This window comes from Manduca sexta, chromosome 7, assembly GCF_014839805.1.
Source record: "Manduca sexta isolate Smith_Timp_Sample1 chromosome 7, JHU_Msex_v1.0, whole genome shotgun sequence".
NCBI lineage: Eukaryota > Metazoa > Arthropoda > Insecta > Lepidoptera > Sphingidae > Manduca > Manduca sexta.
This window is the reverse complement of record NC_051121.1, coordinates 2,994,435-3,005,969: the sequence shown is the minus strand read 5'-3', so window position 1 is coordinate 3,005,969 and position 11,535 is coordinate 2,994,435. Positions and strand designations below refer to the sequence as shown.

The following is an 11,535-nucleotide window of genomic DNA, read 5'->3' as shown; positions in this document are numbered from 1 at the left end:
TTCGCACAACCTTATTTTCGTAACCGTCGTCCAGATTTAAAATTTCATCGGCTTTGTTTCGGTTACAAAATGTGAAATTCTGCGAAAAATCACATAAAAACCGCAACTATGTCGGAAAAATTAAAGGATTATCAAGTTATAGATGTTTTCTGCGGCGGTACGTTCTATAAAGTAAGACACAAGGTCACCAGCAACATTTTCGCATGGAAGGCGTACGACTGCTCCGCGTATTCCGAAGAACAAATACAAAACGTCGTAGACGAAGTGAAAACAATAAGCACAGTGATATCGAGCAATTTACTACGTTACTACGACACCATACTTCACGCGCCGTCCAAGACATTGTACTTTGTCCTTGAATACAATTCGTGGCGCAGTGTGGAGGAATTGATCAAGGAATGCAAGGCCGCCGACAAACACATCGCGGAAGGGTTCATCTGGCACCTGCTGCTCGAGCTGGCACGCGTGTGCAAGGCGCTGGAGCCCGTCAGCGTGCGCGTACTGCAGAAATGTATCTCGACGGCGTCTATCTTTGTAAGCGACTCGGGCGAGGTACGCGTCAACTGTTTCGAGCTGACACGGGGGCCCAAGTCGCCGGATCTAATGCGGCAGCTCGGAGACGTGGCGCACACCGTTTGTTATCGGCCCGGCCTCAGCGACGACAAGATAAAAGAATTCTGCTACAGTGACGATCTCAGAGATGTCATCAGCTTCCTCACGGACAACAGAGAGTCTGGCCTGCGTCCCGACGTCGTGTTGTACCATCCTACCGTGCTGGCCAACTTAGAGACACAGTTGGGGCCCAAATGTTTGAGTGAAATACTTTTACCAGCGGAATACACTCACACAACCTCTGAAGTTAACAAATGTGACTCTGAAAAGGTTGTTGATCTCTGCAGAACTGTAGAACCATTACCCAGGACTATATTTAATGTAGTGGAGAGTCCTATTTACTGCAACATTAGTCCTAGGAAACCAGCGAGCATCCAGTATGCAGATTCACCCACAAGTAATGGATCTCTGTCTCCAACTCTAGCTGCCCTAGCTCTGGAGTTGCCTGGCTATGTTCCTCGCTGCAGAAAGCCCTACACTGATGTTGTGGATCAATACAACTGCCCACAAAGGGTTTCGGAGGACACTTTGAGTCAGCAGTGGATGTCTCGCCTTATAGCGCTGCGACAGCGCGAAGAGTCGCTCAACAAGAGAGAAAGGGACCTCATAGCCAAGGAGATAGTCAACAGTCCAAGCACAAAGATAATCCCAATAAATGACTCACAAGAGTTTGTGTCCAGCGAGCACAGCAATGGCATTACACTGCCCCAAATGATAACACAAGCTCAGGACGAGCGGCGGGAGTGTGCGCCGCGCCGCCGGCACCGCCGCGCCTCCTCTGTGCGCTCCCGGGGCAGGAGGAAGAGCTACGGGTATGAGGACTTGGATAGCTCCCTCTCAGCCGACGCTGGCGACGGCAGCATGATTATAACAGCTGCCAAATTCACCCAGGAGAACATGCCGCGCCGCAACATCTTCCCTGACGTATCCACCAAGAAAGTGCATTTTACATCTTCAAACCCCTTTGTGGAGAGTGATGAGAGTGTCACACTCACTTTCTATGAGCTGGACAACCTAAATGTGAGCAACAAACATCAACAGGAGCAGCATAATGTGGCTAAAGATATTGCAAAGTTCAAGTACTTAAACTTAGAGAAACTCGCCACTGAGAAAAGATCAGCAAGGGGCTGGAGCCACTCGTCTCCCTCCAAGCAAGCCAAGATAACTAAGAGCATATTTGGGGACATCACTAACAGCATCAGGAAGACACCTTCAAAGTCCAGCATAAGTTCTCAGTGCACAAACTCTTCGAGATATTCAGTGATGTCCAGGAGTGAGTGGAGTGTAGACTACAGCAAGGTAAGTGAGGGCAGTGTGTCTGACAGGACTAGGGCCAGCATGAGGCTGGCACAGACCCCCACTGCACCCCCTGACAAGAAGGGCAAGGCTCGGAAATCTTTGCTCAACTTTAAAACACCATTCAAATTTAGGGCATCTAGGAACTGAAACTGTCTAACTTCTCTACCATTGTTGTAGACAGACTACTTAAAAGTTTATTGTGAGTGTTTTATTAATTAGATTTTAAGCTATGAATGTGATCTCCATTCTTAATGATAAAGTTTGCAATATTTTATAGAAAATTAAGTTAGAATACATAAGAAAAGTAATAAACAGTGGTGCAATTGCCTGTAATGTTCATGTAACTCATATTCATTACATTACAATATCAACACAAGTAATTATCAGAGAAAACTTCTTCACCTAATCTCGTAAATTACATAAGTGAGGTTGTGTTTAACTTATTGACATTACAATATCTTTTGTAGTTATTCACACAAACAAGTATTTTATTTACACAAGTATTTTACAATTTCAGCTATTTTATATCAATTATAGAAGGTTTTTATTGAATTCAAGACATTTTGTTATCTCTATATAATAAGTAACTGCTTATACCCACTTTACAGTTTAGTACATTATGTTGTAATCATTTATTATAAAAGGTTGTGGTTTTATACTAGACTAGTTTAGTTTATACAATGCTTAGCTTCCATTCAGTTCCTCATAATAATTGGAACTTATCTGTGAAGTCCACATCACTAATAACATATTTAACCAGAATTAGGACTTTGGTAATGAAAATGCAGTATATAATGTAAATATATTCGAATTTGGTACATGTCCTACAATATAATTGCAAGAAGACTGAAGTCTAGTAAATCCCTTTTCAGATTGTTTCAGTAATTAAAAAGTTATGGGAACTCGGAAATGTTACATTTTATTTTGAGTAATGGCAAATTGATTGAAAGACTTAGCTCATATCTTGTCACATTTTACTTAAATACATAAATTAGCATTGATTATATATAAGATACATAGTATGGTTCAGTCTCTCCAGTGTTGTGGACTTCATTATATATTACTTATTTTTTTTTGTACATAAAATGAATACGGACATCAACCCACCCTAACATTAGAATAGTAGTATTAGAATAAAAACAAATTATTTGTATATTGGATCAAATTATATAAATGAATTATTTTTTATTACATAGTATTATGGCATTCATTTTTTTATGTATGACAAATCAAATGGCCCTAGGCACTATACTTAAGTATTTTATCTAGAACCTAGATACTGAGTTAACTACAAGATACATTGGTCTGTAAATGTTTGTAGTTCAACATATTAGTCTATCTGTCTTCCATGATGTAGCAGAAATACTATGCAATTCAAATGAGATAATAGTTGAGATTGCAAAGAATGTACACTGTAATAGGAGGAGTAATATTGTTAGATGTAAGATTACAAAAAAAAAAATTGATTTTGTCAAAATCAGAGTAGTGACTATGTGTTCTAATATAAGAATGAAGTGTATAGTACATAAAGTATTTTTCTACCATTTTTATTTTGTGACAAAATTTTACATTAGTACTCGTCCTGTGTTGTTGAATAAATAAGATATTCATAGTCATTAATTGAAGAACAATTGACTTATTATATATATTCTGGAAATTAATCACATGGTCATGTAACATATTTTGAATATTTGTGTGTCAGAATAAAGTTATATACAGGTTGCTAAATAAAACATCAGCCTGACAGTGACAAGTGACAGCTATCATGGAATTTGAGTTGCATGGTATATACTATATATATAGATGTAAGTTGATTTGTGATTTCTATTGATTGTGAGTTGCCATACATTAGTGTGTACATGTTTAGAGGCATTCATTTTTTGCTTAAAACTATGTGTAGGGATAATTAATAAGCTCAAAATAAATATAAAAACCTCAGAAGAGTTTTATTTAATTCACACTCACTTAGTTATCACTTCACAGATTTATCACTGCTAGACAGTTTCTAGAATATTCCATTTGCATTTCATGCACTTGTTCTTTACAAGTTATTGCTGTACTTCATCACTTTTAGCAATGCTTGTTATTCATCAATAGAAGGTTCTATGTCTACAAGTGCTTATTTCTTCTTTTTGAGGGCTTTATCTGCGCCTTCAACGAATTTCTTGGGTAGTCCATATTTTTCTATAAGTAACTTTGCTACGAAATGAGTCTGAAATTAACAAATTGAATTAATTTATTAAATGAAATTAATAAAATATTGATATGAGTATATGTTCTCTATGTGATAATGTAAGGCTGATAAAGATGGGAAGGAGAAAGATTTCGTTATTGACGCCCCCTCCCTCCCCCTTACCCCATGAATATATTATAGTTTATTGTATCTAATAACAAGTATATTTTGCACTTCATTGACAAACAAAATATAGCAAATATCATTTATTATTCTGTCATAATTATATTGACTGGAAATGTTAAGATTTTGAGGATATGGTAAAAACATTGGCTTACTTTGTGTGGTAGACATATTTAACCTATACATTTATTACGGGACATAAAATTTTGTCAAACTATCTTCCCGCTGTAAATTAAATAAGACTTGGTGAACCATTAATGATCTACTTAATACCTCTATGCCTTTAGGAATGTTTTGCTGTGTGTAAGTTCCAAACCTGTAGGTTTTGAGTCCTAGTTGTGTTTTATATTGCTATTCAATATACAAGTTACCTACAATTTTGTATTATCAGTGGAATAAACTGGTGAAATCATTTTATACAATTTAGTGCGCAAGCATGTTGGTGTTTTGATGGTGGATGGTGGGTCCAACAACATCTATTCATGAGCACTCAATGCTACAGAAATTGTGACAGGCGTTATTGAGGAAAGGAAATGATCTAAAAGTCTTTCTGAGGATTTAGCCTACATAAAATAAGACAGCTAAGATTTTTTTGTAACGCACTTTTACTTCTGTCATAAGTGACATCACAACAGTTGACTCAAAGCAAATGTGCCATATATCATAATTGATAACAAAATCACAATGGCTCCTTATACAGTCGTCTTTGTTACAATGAGTAGTGCTCAAATGTCTTGTATACACATATTAAGCCTTTAATCCCTGAAGGAATAGACAAAGGCACAAGAGTGCACTTACTTTCGACGAGTGCATTCCCATGTGATAGTGGGCGATCCTATTGCCATATCTGGCACTAATTTCAGACTCCAGGCTGATATTGAGCAGGTAAAAACGCTCAATCACTTATCGATCCGGGATTTGAACCTGGGACCACTGAGCGGTGTCCTACCGCGCGCGCAATACAGCTACGCCACCTTTGGTAGTATGGGTTATCAAGTACAGATGTATGATAATAGCATACCTGATCTCCCTGCAGCATGAGCTGGTCGGCACTGGCGCCGGGCGAGCGTGTGACGCCGCAGGACGCCGCCGCCGCCTGCTGGCACGCGCGGCTCAGCCCCGGCAGGCTGAACCCGAACGACTCCAGATTTGAAACTAGTGTCACCTGCGAGAAAAACAAACATCTATTTTATTCTGTTCAACTTTTTTGATTATCGTTAAGAATTCGTTGAAATTAATAACGCAATTCACATCATTTCAAATATGGGTCCCATAATTTTAGATCTAGTTTCATAAAAGATGAACATTTAAGTATGTTGAAAAAATGAAATGTTTTCAATTTAAACTAGTTTAGTTAGTTACTTTTTTCAATATCCACATTTCAATTATTTCAATTTAAACTAGTTTAGTTAGTTACTTTTTTCAATATCCACAATCGCAATGCGCACACTTTTTTTCTAACATTACATTCGCAGTGCGCGACAGCTTCAAGACCACAACTTTTAGTAAAAATAAATGTGCGTTTCTAAGTATCACTATACATATAGTGATGTTTCCATGATATTTATAGACTCTGCAACTGATATGATATTATGAAATATTCCACCTCATCTTATACCACTCTAAAGCACAGAGGGATCCACTTTTTCACATGTGAGAAAATCATTTCACTTAATTTTATTGCATGAACCAAACCTTTCGGTATGTTTAATATTAGGCCAATTGCGTAAGAACAACGTCAGTGTTGCAGATCTGATTACTTTTATTAGTGGTAGGTCGCCCATATGTGATAGTGCGCCCGGGTAGGTACTACCGCAATGTCTATTTCTGCTGCCAAGCTGCTAATTACACAACAGTGACTACACACTGTTGTGTTCCGGATTGAAGGACATTGTGGCTAGTGTAACTACTGGACATAATAAAACTTAATACGTCATGTGTCAGGATGGCGAGTGGAGTGGAATACCAAACAATCTTTGTAATTCAAGGTGTTGGATGGTGTTTCTACTGTTTATGGGCGGTTGTATCGCTTTGCATCAGGTGACGTGATGTGAAGACAACGTGGCAACAAACTTTGAAGTGAAAGTTTGGTAATGCCCCAAGCAACAGTACCTTCTTGTTTCCACTCCGGTTGACGACCTGCATTTTGATGGGCTCGAGTTTGGCCTTGGTGAGCTTGACGCTGCCGTCCGCGAACCGCATCTCAGTGCTCGCCGTCATCTTGTTCTGCACGCACGTCATCAGCTCGTCCCACTTCACGCTCTCCTGTGAGTAGGCCAGTGTTAGTTCTGGGTGATATGCATAGATGGCGTTGTTGAGTAAATTTATTGAAATTTAAATGTACCCTCAAAATAAATGTCCAAATATTTTTTTATTTATTTGTGTTTAATAAAAACATGATACTTTTTTATTATGTAAGGGAATTTAATAGTCTCGCTGTCAATGTACGAAATGCCTATTGAATTTTATCTGCCTGTTAGAAAACGAACAGGGGTTCAGGGAAGATAAGTTTTTGGCTACTCCGCTGATATTACCATTTTTTTTATCATTCTCTGTCTCTTTCAAATGCTTATTATTTTATAGAACCTGTTCTTGTTTGCCGACGATCTTAGCGAGCAGCGGGTCGAGTACGACTGCGCCTTTTGTTCGAGTACAGTTCAGGTTGTGCGCCTTCACGTATTCCGTCACCGTGCTCCGGATTTCTGACGAGGTCAGTGCTGTGCCTTTCCTGTAATATACGCGATTTGTAATGTTCGTATTCTCTTTTGAGGCAGCTACAGTTTGAATACATAATAACCACTAGAAAGAGAAAGAGCTAAGGTATAAGTAATAGGTGTGCAAGCAAACTGAATATTGGTTGAATGCGATGTGAGTATGTGAAGTATTCGGACTGAGGTTCTTTACAAAATATTAATAGTCCATTTACCATGATGGTTTAAGCTTGCGCTTTCGTTTTATCGGATGAAGTATAGACTAATCTAATAATTTTATTCTTCGTATCTAGCCTCGATTGTTCAATACCGATGCCTTCACAATAAATTTCTGTCTATATATTTTATATCAATACTAATTAGGAATAATATTGCAATGTACTAACTTGAGCGGTGCGAACAGGTCTACAAGCGCGGCGGTGAGACAGAAGAGCTCGCGCACGACGGGCGGCTCGTAGTCCGTGTCGTGCGGCGCGGGCTCCTTCCTCCTGTCGAGCAGCAGGTCCCGCAGGAGCGGCGGCACGCGGTGCTGGCGGACGGCGGGCGCGGCGAGGTTCAGCGCCACCACTGCCGACACGCCGCGCTCGATCTCACGCACTTCTAGTAACGCTTCCTGGGACGTTCAGTTTTTATTACAAATTAGGAAAAATATAAACAAGGGAAAGTAATCTCTTAATCTTATATTGAAATTGTATTTTGTACCATAGCCTCTGAGATGTGCACCTGTTGTATTTGAAGCACATAACATGTATAGTAAACAAGAATACGCATGTACTGCGAACACGGTTTGGTAACCGTGCGAGTATAAAACAAAAAGCAAGGATGGCTAGCTCGCTTATTTTGAATTCAACGTGAATATTATTACTTATTGTTAATTAGTTTTCTGTTTGTTCAAGTAACAAAGTCTTAGTCATTTCTAAATAGTAAAATAAATCAATGAACAGTAATTTTATTCAGTTACTTAATAATCTGTGAAACGATTATAATAAATTGCATTACCTCCTGCATTGCCTCCAAAAATTTACCCATTTTCTTGTATGATGATTTCTTAACGTCCAGTGTTTGGTCAGAAGGGCATAATGGCATCAAATGGTTCCTGAAATAACATATAATTTTTAGAAGTTTGTTAATATTAAACTTTATAAAGTTGAGGGGTTATGAATGTGAATGAATGAGCCTGCTCGATTGGTGTATTACCATGAACTCACAGGAAACCAACGAAACAAAAAGAGACAGTTGTTTATTGCATTTAGTACAGCAAGTAAGACTATCAAAGAAACAATAACCCGCCTTGACTTCCCCATTATTTTTCCTATAAGCATTGAAGCGCATTTTCGATTCTTCTGTAATAATATTATGGTGTGTACTGGCTATGGAGATCACTTAATAAAATGAGCCACTTCCTTCTCTACATGCGAAAGGTAAAAGACGTAGTGAAAATTACCTTTTATCAGTCTAGATAAAAAAATTACTCACTTGTAGAATAAGTTGGTTTTGAGTGGTAGTTCAATACTCTTGCCCTCCAGCTTAATGAACGAGAGCAGGCACCACTTCAACAATCCATCCATGTCTGTGGGGATGTCTAGCTCCGTCTGAGATTCATCTTGAATAATGGATATTTGTTTTGATTAAGCTATTGTATAGGTAATATTGTTACATGGGTGTTAACTAAGGGGTAGGTCTCCCGGTGACTGCCTCGGTGGCGAACTTGTATTGCCTACATGATATGTCTACCGCCATGAAGTCCCAGAATGGAATGAAGGGTTCGAATCTCGGCAAAAAATGGTTACGGCTTTTTCATGAAAATTACTCAGACGCAGCTCATATTGAGGAAGTTGACGGTGATATGCCCTCATGCCTAAAAGCATGTAAAGCAGTTAATCCTGTGCCTGATCTTTTTTTGGTCAAGTAGTCGAATTGCCGTCTCATTGGACTATCACAGTGAAGAAACATAGAGTGCCATATGCACCTGTGTATTAAAGATGCACCTGTGTTTTATAATATCTTCTGCATAGCTGACTAGCTTGTTCAGAATATTTGTGTGTATATTGATTTCTAATTACCTTGTTATTACTTAGTGTATTACCTGCAAGGACACTATCCTCCATGTCAACATCATTGGACGCCTCATCTGTGTTTGGTGCATCTACCTCGGTAATGAGTTGTGGTTCATTTGGCACCTGTGGTGGGGGCTGCGATTGCTTGCCTAGTGACGGCCATTCTTCCTTCACTGTTGGTTGGATGCTCATCTGGAAATACAATTTTTATTTAATACTCAATTAAACAATAGACTGGCTTCCTAGGATAGAATTAACTTAGCAAAATGTGGGTACACTAGTTATGTTTCTGTCTACCTCTTCAGGAATAAAAGGTAGTAGTGGATATATGTGTTTAATTATAATGAACTTAATATGTTAAAGATAATATTTTTAAAATCCGATATGCTTTGAAAATCACCTGATATTAAAGTGTACACATACTTATCAATAGAAAAGCAGATTGTCAACAATATGTAACATATTAATGTTAATGTTTTTTGCTTATACATTAGTATATGCAGCGGCGATAACCTAGTTGGGTGTGGAACGGACTGACAAGACGAATCTCTACAGGTTTAAATACCAAGGGCACACCTCTGAATTTTCTAAAATCATGTGTGTATTCTTTGTGTATTGTTGATCGCTTTAACAGTGAAGGAAAACATCGTGAGGAAACCTGCACATCTGAGAAGTTCTCTATAGGAATTTCGAAGGTGTGTGAAGTCTAACAATCCGCACTAGGCCAACATGGTGGGCTAAGGCCTCTCAGTAGTAGAGGAGGCCCGTGCTCAGCAGTGGGCAAGTATATAATACAGGGCTGATATTATTAATGTATATGATACATTAATTTTGCTCTTATAAATAGATTTTATTGCAGTCTTGTGCTTCTCATAACAATCGCAAATAATATTTACTAATAGCGTGTGACCATTTATTGAGTAAATTATTGATTAGCAAGAAATTGTACCATTTCCAATGAAGTAAAATAAGATGTATTAAGACTTGTACATATATCATACCTTTTCAACAGCACTGACAAGGCTGAGAGATATCTCCCCGCTGGCATATGATGGTGGTCCCAACTTTGGTCTCTCAATTTTGGAAAACTTTGGATCTTTGCACAGCTGATCTCCAAACACATGAAGTGTATCAAGACAGACACCACTGGAAATGTTAGACAAAAGCAATATCATGTAAGACATGTGTGCTTGTTAGGTTTTGATAGGATACCACAACTACAGCAGAAACTTATCTATTCCAAACATTCATTAAAACAATTTTAAGAATGGTGTATATGATTTGGTATAATATTATGGTAACAGAGGCTACTTTTTTTTTAATTAAAAATCTCACTACTTTTTTTATAATTTCGAAATAGCTCTTAAACAATATTGTCATAGCATTAATATAATACCAATTCCCAAAGATTGATACATACCCTATACACTATTGAAAAAGTATATAGAAATAACATTATTATGATCTGTAATACCCACGCTGCCCTGAGAAGCATGTCAGCACTGGACATAGTGACTCGTCCCACTACTGCAGCAGCAGAGTTGTCACTGGTGTGCACGGACACTATAGACCCTCGTTGGAAGAGGGGGAAGCCAATGCCACTGGCAGGGAGCACCACACCAGGGAGGTAGAGAGGAGCTCCACCTTGTATCTGAAAGGATAGAGAGTTAAAGTTAAAGACTAACTTGTTTGCATTTAGTAATTCCAGATTTAAATATTGGTAACAGTTACTACATAGAATAAAATTTCTGAAAGAAAAAAAAGAAATGAGTCATCAACTAATTATGATTCAGTGGATATTTAACTGATTGAATATCAAATGAAAAAACAATAAATACATTTCAAAAATATCTTAAAATTTATCCGACTTACAAAAATATGAACAAAACAGAAACATATCGTTATTCTTATCAATACCGCAAAATAACCTTTTAATATCAAAGGGTTTAACATTCAAATAAACATGTTAAGATCTGGCTATATACCTTGAATAAGACCGGAGAGTGTATAACAATGGCAGGAGCAAGTTCTGGTGCCTTCCACAGCGCGCAGACGGTCGGCACCATGCAGTCCGCCATCTCGATCATCGTCGGTGCGCCGTCCACCGCGTATACATTCACAGCCTCGCCGGAGTTCAGCGTCACTTTCATGCAGCTACAAGTCGACTTACTGGGCACCAACTCCTTCGCCTTCTCTTCCGAGATACTCGGGAACTCATTCTGTATCCTTTGTACCAAGTGCTTCCTACAGAATCAAAACCATAAAACTCAAAATTCAAGTTAGAAACACATTAAGAAAATGTTGTTGTAAAACGTGGCCGTACTTCTCAGAGTTCTTTAACGTGTTGTTAGATTTTAATTTATACGGTTTGGCAAACATCGTGGACGAGGTTTATGAGCAGGAGATGATGGAATTTATATCACTTTTCATGGAAAATCACTGTTTTCGTAGTTTGCGCGGTGTCCGGTGTGAGAATTTTGACAATTGTTATTGCTGTCAC

The 11,535-nt window shown here is 38.3% G+C and overlaps 2 protein-coding genes across 2 annotated transcripts; one reads left to right on the top strand and one right to left on the bottom strand.

Moving 5' to 3' along the window:
• Positions 1 to 3,849, top strand: LOC115450584. Its single transcript, XM_030178639.2, has one exon. The coding sequence runs from the start codon at positions 109 to 111 to the stop codon at positions 2,056 to 2,058; it is 1,950 nt and encodes a 649-aa protein (XP_030034499.1). The 5' UTR covers positions 1 to 108; the 3' UTR covers positions 2,059 to 3,849.
• Positions 3,833 to 11,535, bottom strand: LOC115450585 (eukaryotic translation initiation factor 2D). The gene is made up of 12 exons (XM_030178641.1): positions 11,359 to 11,535; positions 11,021 to 11,279; positions 10,514 to 10,686; positions 10,037 to 10,181; positions 9,065 to 9,227; positions 8,455 to 8,581; positions 7,978 to 8,074; positions 7,365 to 7,591; positions 6,854 to 6,995; positions 6,380 to 6,532; positions 5,289 to 5,432; positions 3,833 to 4,123 (listed from the first exon to the last, which is right to left on the bottom strand). The coding sequence occupies exons 1-12, from the start codon at positions 11,412 to 11,414 to the stop codon at positions 4,031 to 4,033; spliced, it is 1,779 nt and encodes a 592-aa protein (XP_030034501.1). The 5' UTR covers positions 11,415 to 11,535; the 3' UTR covers positions 3,833 to 4,030.